The following is a 16866-nucleotide window of genomic DNA, read 5'->3' as shown; positions in this document are numbered from 1 at the left end:
AAATAAAGAAAATATCTAATTTAAAAAAAAAAAAAGAAGTTAATTGAGTTTCAGTCATTTGGCTTGAACAGTCCCAGTGCCTAAAGTAAAGATGTAAGGCTCTTAAGTTAGGGACTGAAAGAAGTGTGGGGGAGGACTCTGATGTGGGGTGGTGAGCTGTAATAGGCAGCCTGATCCCTGTTTGAGCTCAGGCTTAAAACCCTGGTGAGCCAGCAGGTGATTGTGGCTTGCAAGGGATGGCAGGAATTTGGCCAAACCCCTTGGGCTCCTGTCTCCTGTCATGTAGCTACAGCCTCCCAACCCTTGCAGAGAGGTCTGTGGCCATCAGTCATGTAGGAGCAGCACCAAGCCCTCCCACATGCAGATAAGGTATCTCCAAGCTCTCAGACCAAGCCAATGAGAAGTACCTGCTGTCAGACCCTGACCCATCCCAAAACTGTATATAAGAATCCTATCCACGGGCAGTGGTGGCTCACGCCTTTGATCCCAGCACTTGGAAGGCAGAGGCAGGCGGATTTCTGAGTTCGAGGCCAGCCTGGTCTACAGAGGGAGTTCCAGGACAGCCAGGACTTCACAGAGAAACCCTGTCTCCAAAAAAAAAGAAAGAAAAAGAAAAAGAAAAAGAAAGAAAAGAAGAATCCTATCCAGAGGGATTAAAGGTGTGTAAGAACTACTCCTTTGTCTGAAAGCTTCCGTCATAAGAGCTGTAACAGTGCCACTTGGGAAGAGATCTGCTCTCCTGAAACGCTGCCTGAAGCTCTCCTGCATTCCTTGATGGCTAGTTGGCCTGCAGGGCAGTGTGGAGTAACTGAGACAGAGGTGGAGCCAGCTGCAGCAGCTGGGTGACAGAGAGGACTCCCTCTTCCTGCTCCCACTCTCACCCCTTTGCTTGGACCCTCGAATCTGGCCGGGCTTGGAGATCTCTATGTACACAGGCCTCCAGTACACAGGTCTCCGGTACAGGCCCACACTCTGATGTTGAGCAGATCTCTCAGCTGGACTTAGTCTGTGGCCAAGCACTGCTGTCAGATCAGCCTTCCTTCTACACTCCCATGAAATGCATGGCTTTGTCCTCCTGTCTGCTCTAACATACCTTGCCAGGGAAAAAGAAAACCAAATCGCCTTCTGGGCTTTAAAAACACAGCTGGAAAGGAAAGCTCTTTCTCAACAGACCCAAAGTCAAGAAGCTTAACAACAGATACATTTTCGTTTCCTTTCTTGGCCTAGTCTTTTCTCTGCCCTCTAAGCCTTATACCTTTCCCAGGTTGTGGGCTGGCTACTAAGGTCTTAGACAAAACCCCCATTTTTGGTTGTATTTATAACATTCCAGCAACTGGGAGTGGCATCTGGTGGGAATGTCTGGCAGATGCTCCATTCCTGCAGCCCATCTGAGTCTGAGGCTGAGTCTGAGTCTGTCTTAATGGACTCTCTTATTTTTTTTTTTCACAGACTGAGGGCATGGGAAGGAATGGAACATGGTATATAGTAGCTAGTGGCAGAAGACAAACATTTTGCTGAAAACATTGATTTTGTTTATTATTATTATTATTATCATTATTATTATTATTATTGACTATATTGTTTAAGTGTGAGAGTAGAATGATTTCCACAGAAAGTCAGGATGATGGCCTTCAAAGAAATTACTAGATGTATTTGATCCCATTAATATATGCAACATTTGGGCTGGAGAGATGGCTCAGTGGCTAAGAGCACTGACTGCTCTTCCATAGGTCCTGAGTTCAATTCCCAGCAACTACATGGTGGCTCACAACCACCTGTAATGGGATCCAATGCCCTCTTCTGGTATGTCTGAAGACAGCTACAGTGTACTCATATACATAAAATAAATAAAATCTTTAAAAAAAAGCTATATAGGCAACATTTACTTGGGTTGTAAAATGCCATATCGAGGGACCTACATATGTATAGTCCTTCCTAGCATGGTTAGGCTCCCAGAGACTATTTGAATCTCATTATAACAGAGATGAGGTCTGTAGATAAGAAAAGTTTTGCATGAAGAGTACACAGGTTAATAATAGCCTAAATAATGACTCAGTACTTTAAAGCTTTGAATTTCAATTTTCAATAACAACAAAAAAAATTAAAGAAAGGAATGCAGTGAGCCCTAGTGACCTATCACACACCGATTGCTAATTAACTGTGTTTCCTTTACCCCACACCCCTTACTGAGAAGTAAGCTCTGGACACCATGTTCTCCCATGTATAATGTTATGGATGTGTTCTAAGTACCAGAAGCCCCATTTAAAACATAATTCCTTAATACCATAAAATATCACCGTGGTGTTTAAATTGCCCTCTGCCTCTTTATTGATCCTCATTCTGTTTTTCTCCTAACTATATTTTTGTTTCACAAAAACCTCGGCTGAATGACATCTCAATAATTTGGCTTATCTGAATGTGTCGTCTTAGTACTGTATGAGGATTTCCTCTGTCCTTTCTATGTTCTTTCAAATGATTAGTTCTAGAAAGTGTACAGATTTCAGCTCAATTTTCTAGGCAACAAGATAGCTGTCCACTAGAGGGCACCGCTGAGTTCTCCGTGAGCAGCCATAGCAACAGAGGGATGATTCCTAAACTGATTCATTAAGGAAGAGTTATAGAATTGTGATGTTTGCCTGAGGGCCAGCAGAATGAATGGATTTGGGGTGTGTGGGTGGGGTGGGAGGTGGGGACCCTCTAGAAAGTACAAAGGGGGGACCTTAGATGAAATGCCCAACAGCAGGGAGAGGGAACTTGTAGAGTTCACCTCCAGCAGAAAGACAAGGCATCAAGTGTGGGGATGGGGTTGCCATCTGTAATGGTTTGCATATGCTCGTCCCAGGGAGTGGCACTATTAGAAGGTGTGGCCTTGTTGGAGGAAGTGTGTCACTATGGTGGTGGGCTTGGAGACCTTCCTGCTTGACTATGCCCAGTCAGTTCCTGGCTTCCTTCAGATGTAGAACTCTCAGCTCTGCCAGCACTATGCCTGCCTGGATGCTGCCATGCTCCCACCATGATGATAATGGACTGAACCTCTGAACCTGTAAGCCAGCCCCAATTAAATATTGTCATTTATAAGACTTGCCTTGGTCATGGTGTCTGTTCACAGCAGTAAAACCCTAACTAAGACAGAAGTGGGTACCCGGGACTAGGGTATTGCTGTGTTAGGCCTGACCATGCTTTAGTTTGGAAGAATGTGAATTTTAGGACTTTGGATTTGGAAAGCAGTGGAATGCTTTAAATGGGGCATAATGGGCTATCCTAGGAGGAATATGGAAGACTGTTACTGAGAGTGATTTGAATTGTGTGAACCTGCCCCAAGAGGTTTCAGTGGAGAAATTCAACATGTGGCCTAGAGACAGTTTTTGTGGTATTTTGGAGAAGAATGTGGCTACTTTTTGCTCTTGTCTGAACAGTCTGCCTGAGGCTAAGGTGAAGAGGCTCAAATTAATTGCCTTGACAAAGGATGTCTCAGAAACGCCCATAATAGACTTCGTTCTCTTGTTAAGTCTCATGAAGAGCATTTTAAACACGAATAGCAAGTTGAGAAAGGAAAAATACAAAATATATAGTTTGAGTATTAAAGGGATACCAGGAAATGAAATGGAACTGAATCCTGTGTTCAAGAACATTAAATTGAATTAAGTGAGTAGTGACCTTGGGGCAGGATTCCACCCATCTAAATTTAGGTTCAGGTGCCTTAGTACAAACCTTTAATTCCAGGAGGCAAAGATAAGCAGATCTCAAGGCCAGCCCAGAACAGCGCAAGTTCTAGGTAAAGAAAAACTTAGATCCAGGCTTGGTGGACCACACATTTAATCCCAATGCTTAGGAGACAGGCACGCAGATCTCTGAGTTCAAAGTCAGTCTATGGAGTAAGATCCAGGACAGCCAAGCTTTGACAGTGAAGGAGTTGGAAAAAAAGGAAGCTAGTGATAATGTAATAGAACAAGGCGGGGCAGGCAAGTTCCAGCTCCTGCAAGCAGCAGAACTTGGCAGCTTCAGTCATGTGCCTCTGGCTTTATATTCAAGAGGAGAAGGAGACTACTGGGACAACTGCTGCTGGTTAGTGTCATTGAGGTGACATCTTCTGGGAAGTGTTTTCTGAGAGCACAAAGAGGCTGTGTTCCAGAGATAGCCAAGGTTGTACCTTGTGCTACACCAGGACTTGGTAATGTGTAAGAGTCACCCAGGTGGTACTGGTTGTGAAGGCATGAAGGTGTCATGAAGAACAGCTGAGGCTTGGCACTGTGAGAGGCCATGGAAGGCCATTGGTGAAGGCGCAGCCCCAGTTGTACTTGACAGTCAGGCCTGGAGGAGTCATGCAAAGGAGCTGAGGCTTGGCATCATGAAGAGAGCCTGTGAGAGGCTATTGGTGGAGCCTACTAACAGCGGAAGACCCTAGTGTATCGGAGACGCCAGTACCATGGGATGATCACCAAGAACAGCAGTGGCAGTGGAGTGGAATCAACCTGAGCTTAGAGTGCTACAGATGGCAGAGCTGGAGAAGTGACACAAGCCCTTTGGAGGAACACAGAAGATCATGTGTGGATCCCAGACACTGGAACAAGAAGCTGTGAAACTGAAGTTGACTTGGGGATCCCAAGATGTTAAAGATGCCAGAGCCACAGGATGCCTGCCAAGGGAAGCTGCTAACAGGGAGTGGATCCAGCTTAGGAGAAAGAACTCTGTTGCACTCAACAAAGATGAAAAAGGAGTTGGAGATCTGAAGACTGCTTAGCATCAGACATGGAGATGCAGAGTTTAGAGTTTGCCCAGCTGGTTTCCTGTCTTGCTTTGGAGATTACAGTTAAGTGATTGGATGAATCTCAGAAGAGACATTGAACTTTGGACTTTTAACATTGTCGAGACTACTACAGAGTATGGGGGCTTTGGAAGTTGGACTAAATGTATTTTGCATTATGCTATGTTTAGGTATGGCCCCCATAGACTCATGTGTTTGAACAAGCCTATGGGGGCCAGGGAGTGGAATTTGATGGTTTGTATATGCTTGGCCCAGGGAGTGGCACTATTAGGAGGTGTGGCCTTGTGGGAGGAAGTGTGTCACTGTGGGGGTGAGCTTAGAGACTTTCCTCCTAACTGCCTGAGGATGCCCAGTAAGTTCCTTGCTTCCTTCGGATGAAGATGTAGAACTCTCAGCTCCTCCTGCACCATGCCTGCCTGGATGCCGCCATGCACCCACCTTGATGACAATGGACTGAACCTCTGAACCTATAAGTCAGCCCCAGTTAAGTGTTGTCATTTATAAGATTTGCCTTGGTCATAGTGTCTGTTCACAGCAGTAAAACCCTAACTAAGACACCATCCCACGGTCAAAATTTTTGACCCAAAATTGCTCCTGTCTAAAAGTACTGCAGGGACAAAAATGGAGAAGAGACTGAGGGATCTGGCTCAAGGGAAGGCTTCGAGGCCTGACACTATTTCTGATGTTATGGTACTCTTACAGACAGGAGCCTAGCATGGCTGTCCTCTGAGAGGCCCATCAAACAGCTGACTGAGACAAAAGCAGATACTGACACCCAACCAATGGACTGAAGTCAGAGATCTCTGTGGTTGAATTAGGGAAAAACTGGAAGAAACTGAAGAGGAGGGTGATCCCACAAGAAGACCATCAGTCTCAACTAAGCTGGACCCATGAGATCTATCAGAAACTGAGCCACCAACCAGGCAGCATACGATAGCTGGTGCGAGGCCCCAACATATGTACAACAGAGGACTATTTGGTTGGTCTCAGTGGGAGAGGACCAGCCTAACCTTCGAGAGACTTGAGGCCCCAGGGAGTGGAGAGGCCTGGTATGTACGGGGGGCATCCTCTTGCAGAGCGGTGTGGGGGGAGGAGGAATGGGATGTGGAACTGTGGGAGGACAGATGGGGAGGGGGGAATAATGACCAAACTGTAAAAAAATAAAAGTTATAAATAATAATAATAAAAAAAGGATGGTGAAGTTTGGCTTGCCAGTTCTTCCTGTGTTTGGTATTAAACTGCTTCTTTGAAGAACATTTCCCCAGAAACTTTTTGTTACTACTGTAAGATGTAATTTGTACAAAAGACTAGAAAAATGCCTGATTTGTTTTCTTACCAGATTTCAAAATAAGTTGGTTTTTTAGACCATCCAATGGCTCAGCAGTTAAGAGCATTGACTGCTCTTCCAGAGGTCCTGAGTTCAAATTCCAGCAACCACATGGTGGCTCACAACCATCTGTAATATGATCCAATGCCCTCTTCTGGTGTATCTGAAGACAGCTACAGTGTACTCACATACATAAAATAAATAAAATCTTAAAAAAAAAAAAGAGACCATCTGAAAGCCAAAAATGAGGTTTTTTAATAAAGTATTTTGACTTGGTTATATGTGATGTGTTCTATATTTTAAAAATCATTCCATTGATACTACTTACTGATGCTGAAATGTTTTCATCTTTGACTAGAGAAACCTGCTAATCAAGTTGCCTACTAGTCTTAGGAACTTCTCCAGCGCTGGTTCGCTAGAGAGAGCCTTATGGATCATATTCTTCTCTGCTGAAGAACTCTCAGTTTCCAGAAGCCCCACGATGTAGCCAGATTCTCCTAATTCAGGTCTTCTGAAAGAGCAGCAAGTGTTCTTAACCACTAAGTCATCTCCAAACTCCCTAGTTTCTGCTTTTGTGTCTATCCTATCTTCCCTCTGTAATATTGGTGTTGTTGTCTGAAGCAGTTGTAAGTTTGGGCATACCGGAGTATTCCATCCAGCTTATGAATAGGGGAGGCAAGGGAATTTGGAGTTTAGGTCCAGCCTCCCTTAAATAGCAAGTTCAAAGCCATCCTAAACTACATGAGACCCTGTCTCCAAAAACAAATACAAATAACAAAACTATTTTCATTTGTTACTCTAAAATTTTCAACGAGCATGTATATATACTTAGTATCACCACTACTCTCCCCGCTTTTGGATAAAAGGTAGCATACCGTATACACTTCTTTCTACTCGGTGTAGGTGATTTTATTTATTTATTTATTTATTTATTTACTTTATTTTTGGTTTTTCGAAATAGGGTTTTTCTGGATTGCCCTGGCTGTCCTGGAACTCACTCTGTAGCCCAGGCTGGCCTTGAACTCAGAAATCGGCCTGCTTCTGCCTCTGCCTCCCAAGTGCTGGAATTAAAGGTGTGCGCCACCACCGCCCTTACTTTTAACTTATCAAATTCTAGTTATGAATAGAAGGCTCATTTATGGCAGCAGGATTCCAATGCTTTACAGTACTACAAGCTTTCCCACTAATCCTTCTATTCAGGAATCTGGGAGGTGACTTCCAATGTTTTGCTATTACAAATCCTGTCGTGATGAATATTCGTGCACACCCCTGTCAATTTTTACTGCCATACCTTTGGGATATCTTTCTAAGTGGGACGGCAGGATCAAATAGTGAGGCGAGCCTAAGTAAGCCTCCCAAATAAGGTGCGCTTTATTTCTGCAGTACAGAAGACGGAAGACACCGAGACAGGCGCTCAAGGTCACTTAGCCTGTTCCTAAAGGGCTGGGAGCTAAACTTGGATGCAATTGTCTCTAGGTCAAGAAGACAAGAATTCAAGGGGGCGGGGCAGAGGTTCGCTAAACCATCGTTCTTGTCCTTCCGGCCCCCTCCCCCACAAGTTCTTTCTTTGAACTCTAGCCCTAGGAATTCTCACACTTTCTATCACGGCCCACTTCTTAGTTCTTAACTAAGAGACAGACCTTCCTCCTAACTCTTAATCCGGGTTCTTAAAAACCGGAGAGGGCTTTGCGCATGAGCAGAGCCTGCTTTCCGCGAAGGAGTCGGCCCGTCCCCGGAGGCTGGACCGGTGTGACATCATCACACCGCGCCGCTCCCAGGCGCCCCAAGGTCGCTTTGCGGGGCGGGAGAGCGCGTAAGTGACCGGCGCAGGGTTCGGGCGCGCGCTGTCACTCTCTGGTAAGCTCGCCGGGGACATGTCGGGGTACACGCCGGATGAAAAGCTGCGGCTGCAGCAGCTGCGGGAGCTAAGGAGACGATGGCTGAAGGACCAGGAGCTGAGCCCCCGCGAGCCTGTATTGCCCCCGCGCAGGATGTGGCCCCTGGAGCGATTCTGGGGTAACTTTTTGCGGGACGGGGCCCTGTGGAAGAACATGGTGAGTGATGAGCCACCCAGGTGTCCAGGTTCCCACCCCGGGTCGCAGCCCGGCCAACCCACCCACTCCTCTCAGTCCCATCAAGGCCGGACCCTGTCCAGAACCCGCACACCCGGGAGGGCCCCAAGGGTCAATCAGTCCAGGGGCTCAGGCTTAGCGGAGACGCTGTCGCGTCGCTAGACTTCAGGGATGGGGTCTGGAGTCCAGGAGCAGGTTGGCTTCGGATGACCTCCTGTGGCTGTCAGATGTTACTGAAAAGTCGGACCTTAGGTCTTACAGGACATTGCACGTGTAGTTGTTTTGAATGTAGATACCTTTCCTCAGGTTAAACTGGTCAGAATTAACCAGAGTTCACAGACTGATTTTAGCATTTGAGAGCACTTACGCGGTGTGTAAGGTTGAGGTGATAGAGACCGGCCAACGCCTCACTCAGCTACCAGAGGACCAGCTGGTATAGTACAGCCTCCTGGGGTCGCAACAGAAGACAGGGTTCTGTTTGGTAGGCTTTGTCAGACTCTAAAGCTCCCTTTCTAGTCATCACTATGTACGTTTAACACGCTTTTAGTTACTTTTAAATTGCATTCCATGACTTGGTCAGGCAGAAGAAACGTTCACTCAAGGTCTACTTTCTATTGTAAGGATTCCAGATATTTTCTTGGAGTCTGCTATTAAGTCACATCAGTGATGAGTAATGAATTTTGTGTGAGAATTGCTTTCATGATGATGATGATGATGATGATGATGATGATGATGATGATGATGATAGTAGTAGTACAAAGTCTTGGTTGGTTTGAACAAGAACACCTTCTGTCTTGCAGAATGCTTTTTATTATAAGCCTTGTCTAGTAGTCTTGCAGAATGGTACTTACTCTAAGTCTTAGAGTCTATGGATATTCTGTAGGAAGCCTCAGAGCTAGTGAAAATATTGGAATAGGTTGGCCCTAATCTGTCAGGAAATATGTTCCATTTAGAAGTTTGTAAAGTAATTCTCACACATTGTGGGTGATGGTGGAAATTTTTTGTTTGTTGTTTGATTTGGTTTTTGTTCCACATACACATTGAAAAATAAGATACCTCATGCTCGGGATAGTAAGTAGCACATGTTGGTAATCACAGGAGCTCCAGAGGTTGAGTCAGGAGGATAGCTGAGGATCTCTGCAGAGTGAGGCAGGCCAGCCTTGGCTAAAGAGTGGGACACTATCTCAAAATAAACTAATGGACACTATCTCAAAATAAACTAATGAAAAAATAAAAGCGAGGGGGTAGGGTGAGGCTGGAGAGATGACTCTGTTTAAGACCACTTGGCTCTTTCGGAGGACCCAGTTTTGGTTCCCAGCATTCACATGGTGGCTTAAAACTGTAACTCTAGTTCCAGGGCATCTGATACTTTCTTCTGTCTGAGCTCTGAGGGCACCAGGCATACTCCTGGTACACATATATATGTGCAGACAGAACACTTATATGCATAAAGTAAATAAGCCTAAAAAATAAAAATGTAAAAAGTGGATGTTTGCTTACCTTGTATGTGTGTTTCCCCCACAGATCTTTAAGGCATACCGCTCCAGTCTCTACACTGTTTCTCATGTGCTTATACCTCTCTGGTTCGTTCACTATTACGTCAAATATCATGTGGCTGTAAGTATGCTTTGAATGTATGCTTTCCAGAACTTATTTTTAATATTGTCCAATAATTTCTTGTGGCTATGCTGTACTCAGAAAATAATATGCCACGCTAAGCTGATTATAAAGGTCTTTGAATTTTTGTTGGGGGGGGTGTAAAATGTTTAATTGAACTTTAAGTACTCTTATATACAAGTAGTTTCAAAACTTGAAAATCAACAGATTATTCTTATACTAGTTTCTAACTTTTGCAATGCATTTCCTTAAGTAGTGTTTAAGTGATCAGAATGTCTAACCCTGGAGTCCTGAACAGCAGGACTAAACAGGTATAAAGATGATTTCTGCTGCTTTTTTAGGCCAGTCAGGTATGTGACATCATTCCAAATGGGTTTGTCATGTCTCAGTTCCCTTTCCTTGTTCTAATCTGATTTTTCATAATTCTCTTCCTTTAGAATCTAGGGTGTCCAAAAAACATGAACTTTTTCATGGAAAGCTCTTGCATGGGGTTGACTAGAGCACTTGCCACGGTTTAAAGACAAAGGACAGCACAGTTGGTTGGTACCCACTATTGGATCCTAGGCAGTAGAAGGGCATGCAGTTTCTGGGATACCATAGAAGAGGGAACAGTGGTGTGGAGTGTTGGAACTCAGATAGTGTAAATGTCCAGTGAGAGCTGCTGGAGTAAGCTCAGCGTGTCCATCTGGGAGGCCTTAGTGGCAGCAACCTGGTATAGGATATTGGAATTTGAGAAGGAAGTCAAGTAAGGAACCGAGGTGGAGTAAGACATCAGAACTCAAATAAGCTAAGGAGGTTAAACATCATAAGGAGTGGTGATGGTGACAGGACATTTGTTATATGTGAGGAGCTTGATCAAGTAAGTACACTGATGGAAAGGAGTTACTTACATGAAACAGGAGAACACCTTAGAGAATGGAAGTAGAACTGGAAGTATTGGTGTGAATGTGGGCGTGTGTTTGTATGCATGGTCACTAAATCTGTCCATTAAGAAGGCCTGGAAACAGGGCCATCTCTAAGTTACAGTCCAGCAGGCAGCACCTCAGTGTTGTCAGCCAGGAGGCAGACAGAAACTCTGTGCTGCCTGATAGATGCAGCAAGAGGAAAGCAGCCTCAGCTTCTTGATATTCCTGGCCAGCGCAGTCACAGGGAATCCTGAAGCAAGCCCATTGGAAGAAGTGTTCCAATGGAGCAAGATTATTGGCTTGTTACCTTCAAACATGCTAAGATCAAGAAGATTGAAGAGTGTCAGAAGATAGTTTGAAGAACTTGGGTTCTCTACTTCTACCATGTGGTCTCCAGAGATCAAACTCAGGTTGTTAGGCTTAGCAGCAAGCCTTTGCTCTGTGAACCATCTCCCTGGCCCACAATATAGTCTTTGAGCAACAAGAATGGAATAGTATGTCCTCTTTATTGTTGTAGAAAGAACATATAAAAGTAAGTATTTGACATCCAGGAATATGTACTGTTAGAAGACAGATAGCAAATTCAAGGAAGACTATGGAGGGAACAAGTTAGGCCAGTTGAAAGGACAGACAGAAAGTCTGTGATGAGCATGTCCCCCAGACTGAGGAAATGTTGACCCCATAAGCTGAGACCAATTTAGGAAAGTTTCAAAATCTAGGGAGAAGAGGTGAGCAAAATGTGTTACAAGCAGAGGGAACCCTTTATTGTGTGTGTATTGAGACTTGGTTTCATATATACTGCAAGCTAGCCTTAACCCTGGCTCTCTTTGCTCTCAACTGGTGACATCCATGAGCTTACACTCGAGCAGAATTCTCCACTGTTAAATGGGAGAAGGCATGAGGATTGAGAGGGAAATGTAGAGAAACATTGAACACAGAGTGAAGGAAGCAAAGTTCTACACCAGGCAGATCAGCTGGAGGCCGTTGCAGTTTGGTACAAATTAGAAGTTGGGGGAAAAGGCAAAATGATTTGGATTACATGCTTCCATAATAGTTCCTGGAGGGTCCATGTTGTCCTGGCCTGCCTGATGCATGTAAGACTAGTAGGTGCCAGTAGGGATTTGAATGGAGCTGTTTTCACTTCAAAAGCCAACAGAAAACCCTTCTGCAACAATACAGTGGACTGACAGCTTATATCTCTAAGGGTCAGAGAGTGGTTTCCATTTCTGTACTGATGGACTTGAGAACCATGTTCACTTGCACTTCCATGGGCCTCTCCATGTCACTGTCCATCTTATTTCATTACTGTGTTAGCATGTTGATCCCTAGAAAAGAACGCTGCCTTCTGTCAGGGTAGGGTTGGAACGTTCAGAAGTGACTGATGTACTGAACTGGGCAGAGTGTTACATGGGGATTTAGTTTGTCAGTTTATATTTTAAATTAAAGTGTACTTTTACCTTAATTAAACTGCCATACCTCTGATAAAATACCAACAAACTTATTCTGTCCCTACTGTCTTTGAACTAATTAAATTTGAATTCTTAAGATAATTTCACTTACAAATGTAATCACATTTTCTTAAGTGCTTCAAGCCCATTTATAAATTTATTTGTTCAGTCTTAACTTTAGGTATTTATATGGTAAAGTGGTACCTCCAAGAAGCAATTTTTTTATTCAACTTTAAATTAGAAGTATGTCTGTTATACATTTTCATTATAATCCTGAGGCTAACCTGTTAGTACTTAGATGCACTCTGATGGTAGGCCCTAGAGGGATAGCTCAGTGGTTAAGAGCATTGACTGCTCTTCTGAAGGTCCTGAGTTCAATTCCCAGCAACCATATGGTGGCTTACAACCATCTATAATGGGGTCTGATGCACTCTTCTGGTGTGTATCTGAAGACAGCTACAGTGTACTCATATAAATAAAAATAAATAAATCTTTTAAAAAACGCTCTGATGGTAGAATATGGATCATCCCAACTTTTTCTCTTTTAGTTATATTAGTTCTTTGAGAGCTTCATAGAACCCAAAGCAATGAGCTTTGATAATAGTTACCTCTCCTCCAACTCTTTCCAGACCCACTTCCCTTCTCTACCTCCCCTTACTTACATTTTTAAAGATTTGTTTTTCCATGTGTGTGTGTGCTTATGTCTGTATCTCTGTGTGGGTATGTACACATGAATGCAGATGCCTATGGAAGCCAGACAAGGAGTCAGATCTCGTTGGAACTGGAGTTATAGTCAACTGTGAGCCAAGCACTGTGGGTGCCAGAAACTGAACTCTGGTCTTCTGGAAGAGCAGTATGTGCTCTTAACATGTAAGCCATCTCTCCAGTCCTGTCCCAACTTTTAAAAGTTGGCATTTATCTAGTTGTACTAAGTGTGGTTCCCTTTATCATCTCTATGACCAAGTTGTCTTAAGATTGAAAATACATTTGTCCTTTAGCAGAAGCATATTTAATAAACTGCAGAATTGGGTTGACAAAAAGAGACATTAATATGTAGTTACTACTCTGAGGGATTCATGCTTTCTTAGCCACTTAGTGGACATATCCACCATTTCATCTTTGGTAGGGTCTGAGCCACATACCCTTTATTCTTCCTCTTGGTTAATTTAGGTGAGTTCTGCAGCTTCATTTCAGTAACATTTGCTTCAGTAACTGCATTCTGCATCCTTGGAAAACATCTTAGTATCTTCCTGACTTTGGCCAAAGTTCTTTTTAAAATAAAAATTTTAAATGTGTACATTTGTTGTATATGGGAGCCACAGATGTCCCATAATGTGTTTGTGGGAGGTCAAAGGACAATTTTGTGGAGCTGGCTGTCTCCTTTTATCTTCATGTGGGTTCTGAAGGTTGAACTCACATTGCCAGGCCTGTGTAGCAAGTGGTTTTTACCCAGAATCACCTCACTGGCCCTGGCCACATTTACACATAATACAGACATTTTATTTTCCTTGTATTGTAGTCTTATGTTTCTCTCATAATCTTGGTCCCCTTGCCTTATATAATGCTACGTCTTACATCATGCCAGTAATTTTTAAGTCTTTTGAGATGGTGTCTTATATATACATACATGCTTTGTGAGTTTATTTATCCTACACTTATATATTTAGTGCCTCTTTTTGTATGCAAAGCACTGTAAACACAGGTACAGCAGTATACACTGCAGATTGTGTTCCTGCCTCATGAAATGCTTACTCTAGTCTTGGAGACGCAATAAGCGCATGAATAAGAGACGTATGCTGTTATAGGAAGTGATCGGTTCTCTAAAAGAGAAATTGAGCATGGTAAAGGAATAGACAATGACAGGGAGCTGCTGTTTTAATTGGACCTTTCTGCAGAGGTGATAGTAAAAGGTACCTAACTGGAATGAGAAGAGGGAAAAATTAGATAACCAGGAGTATATTTCAGGTAGAGGAATCACTAAGCACAAAAGCCCTGGGACATAGCACACTTTATTGATTGGACTCATAGCTAAGAAGCCATTGTGACTAAGGGGCAGTAAGGGAGGGGTGTAGAAAGGCAAACAGTTATCTAGGTATGAGTCCTCCTGGGCTGTAGAGGTCACAGCAAGGGCTCCATCCTTTTCTTTTAAGGATTTTGAAACTTTGAGCAGAAATGTGATCCATGTTGAAAGATCATACTGTGTTGTTGGGAGCATGACAACTTATGACAACTAAGTGGAGGTGTTTAATTAATATGAGGCCAGAGTTCTGGGAAAATTGGAGACTTTAAGTAAAAATTTTGGGAAAAGATCTACAATATTTTCAGAAAAATTCTAACACTGTAATTTACACAGAATTATTTTTATTGCAGACTAAACCATATGGCATTGTTGGCTCGAAGCCCAGAATATTTCCAGTAAGTCTCAAAACTCCAGTTTTTTGTTTGTATGTTATCCCACCCCCCTTCTACTAGTGATTGCCAAGTTCAGTAGAATAAAATGATCTTTTCTTACTGTTTGTGTATTATTGCAGGGGAGAAGAGGAGGGCTAGAGTGATAGTGGAAAATGAGGAGTGGATACTGTACTTTCCACCTTGTTTTATGACCTTGACTGTCCTACAGTAGAAGGCACCACCAGGTTTTCAGGGGTCAAGAATTACAGCACGAGCCTGAAGAGATACATGTGTAGGCAGCTAACAACTGAAGTCCTATTATTTCTGGATTCTAACTTCTTTGGCTTTGTCCCTATAGTTCTCAGTCTATGAAGTTAAGACACGTTTGTGTGGATTTAAATTTTATCTTACAAAGATGTAAGCTCTAAAAGTAATTTTTTAAAAAAAGTTCTTTCATGCCTTTAGTCCTAGCACTCAGGATGTTCAACACAATACATGACTGCTAACATATGAGTAATGAATGAGCCACCATAATGGTAAATTCAAACTTGAATTAGGTAGCATATGTTACAGTTATGTTATCAGCTGCAAAAGGAGACTATCAAATTTGGCTAACAATCCACACTGGAACTCTGCTTTAGAAAATAACAGGAAATGTCTGTTATTTACTTAAGTGTAATCAATGTGTGTCAGATCCCAGGTAGCCTCAAAGTGGGACATTAATTTGATAGTTTTATTAAGCTGGCTAATATTAATTTATTCTTTGCTTGCATGATTATTTAATTATGTGCTTATGTTGCCATTCATAGTCAAAGGTCATGCTGTCATTTTTTTTTTTATTTACATGTCATATGGTTTCTCCTTTCCCAGTTTCCCCTTCAAAAAACAAACAAACAAAAACAACAAGAACGAACCCCTGTTGCCTTCCCCCTCCCCATGCTTGCTACCCCACCCTCTCCCACTTATTGGCCCTGGCATTCCCCTACACTGGGGTTGTCATTCTTATCAAAGGATAAGACAGGCTCTGTTCAGAAGACCATGTCAGTGGGTTTGTAGCATTTCTTTATTTTTGGAATGTTCTTTTTCCTACAGCAGTCCTTTGCTGTGACTGTGTTGTTGACCAGTTCCAGAGTCTCTTTTGAGAAACTGAAGAACGTCCCTGTCCTCTAGAATAGACCAGGCCATGACAGGGTTGCAAGTCTCTGGCTTAACAGAACAGGTTTCCATCTTCCTGATATGGTAGACTAGTATGAGTCAGGCTGTCCTCCCAGTCTGTTCTGCCCCAGCCCTTATTAAAACGAATAACAGAGCATAACTAGCTTTTTCATGCAGTGCCCGAACATGGAATAGCATACAATGACCTATGCACAGTATTTTTCTGAAACCTGGAGGTGGAGGTTGAGACAATAGATTGAAGGAATAAAATACTAGGTCTTGTAATGAGAAGGATGTCATGACCTCGATTGTGGAGATAGTCTCACAAGTATATCCATACTTCAAAACTGTAGTCTACCATCTAAATGTGCACATTAGTATGCCTATACTTTTTAATTTTTAAGTCCTCATGTAATAATTTGATTAATCTTTTTAAGCTTCACATACAAATCAGTACAAGTAAAAAATTAGCATCCAAATTGAAATGTTTTAGGTAAAATGCAAAATAATTTTGAAGGGGCTTTTTTGGGGGTTCTTTTTGTTGTTTTTTTGTTTGTTTGTTTTGAGACAGGGTCAATCTATGTAGTCATGTCTGCCCTGAAATTTGCTATGTAGACCAGCTGGCGTCAAACTTACAGAGATCCACCTGCCTCTACCTCTAGAGTACTGGGATTAATGTACCACCATACCTGGCTTAATTTTAAGTTAACAAAATGTAAAAGTATGTTTATAGTCATTTATTGTGTTGAGCAAATGTTGGAATATTTTACAATGAGGTATATATTTGGTGAGAAAAATTTCTATTAAACACTTTCTTGTTTTCCTTAGGGTGATACAATTCTGGAGACTGGAGAAGTAATTCCACCAATGAGAGATTTTCCTGATCAACATCATTGAAGAGCCCTCAAAAACAGACTTATGTAACAGCACAAGTGTGTTCCTAAAGTGCTGTATTTACTACATCTGTTTCCTGGAAAAGTAATTAATAAAGCTCATTCACAGAATGTTATTACTGTCCAAAGGTTCTCTGATTTGAGACTAACAGTAAAAAGACAAATACTAAACAGAGCTACTAGCTACTTTTTTCTGTCCGTTTTGATAAACAGGATGCAAAACACATTTTAGTCACAGTTTTGTTTACATACTAATTAGACAGGATGTGAATGAAGTGTTTGGAGCACTGATA

The 16866-nt window shown here is 42.6% G+C and overlaps 1 protein-coding gene across 1 annotated transcript; it reads left to right on the top strand.

The window, feature by feature from the left end:
• Window positions 1-7844: 7844 nt before the first annotated feature.
• Ndufb6 (NADH:ubiquinone oxidoreductase subunit B6) lies at window positions 7845-16689 on the top strand. Its single transcript, XM_031377058.1, has 4 exons — window positions 7845-8146; window positions 9689-9781; window positions 14505-14549; window positions 16509-16689. The coding sequence occupies exons 1-4, from the start codon at window positions 7967-7969 to the stop codon at window positions 16575-16577; spliced, it is 387 nt and encodes a 128-aa protein (XP_031232918.1). The 5' UTR covers window positions 7845-7966; the 3' UTR covers window positions 16578-16689.
• Window positions 16690-16866: the final 177 nt, after the last annotated feature.

The sequence above is a fragment of the Mastomys coucha genome, unplaced genomic scaffold (assembly GCF_008632895.1).
Source record: "Mastomys coucha isolate ucsf_1 unplaced genomic scaffold, UCSF_Mcou_1 pScaffold18, whole genome shotgun sequence".
Taxonomy (NCBI): domain Eukaryota; kingdom Metazoa; phylum Chordata; class Mammalia; order Rodentia; family Muridae; genus Mastomys; species Mastomys coucha.
This window is presented reverse-complemented; position numbering and strand designations above follow the sequence as displayed.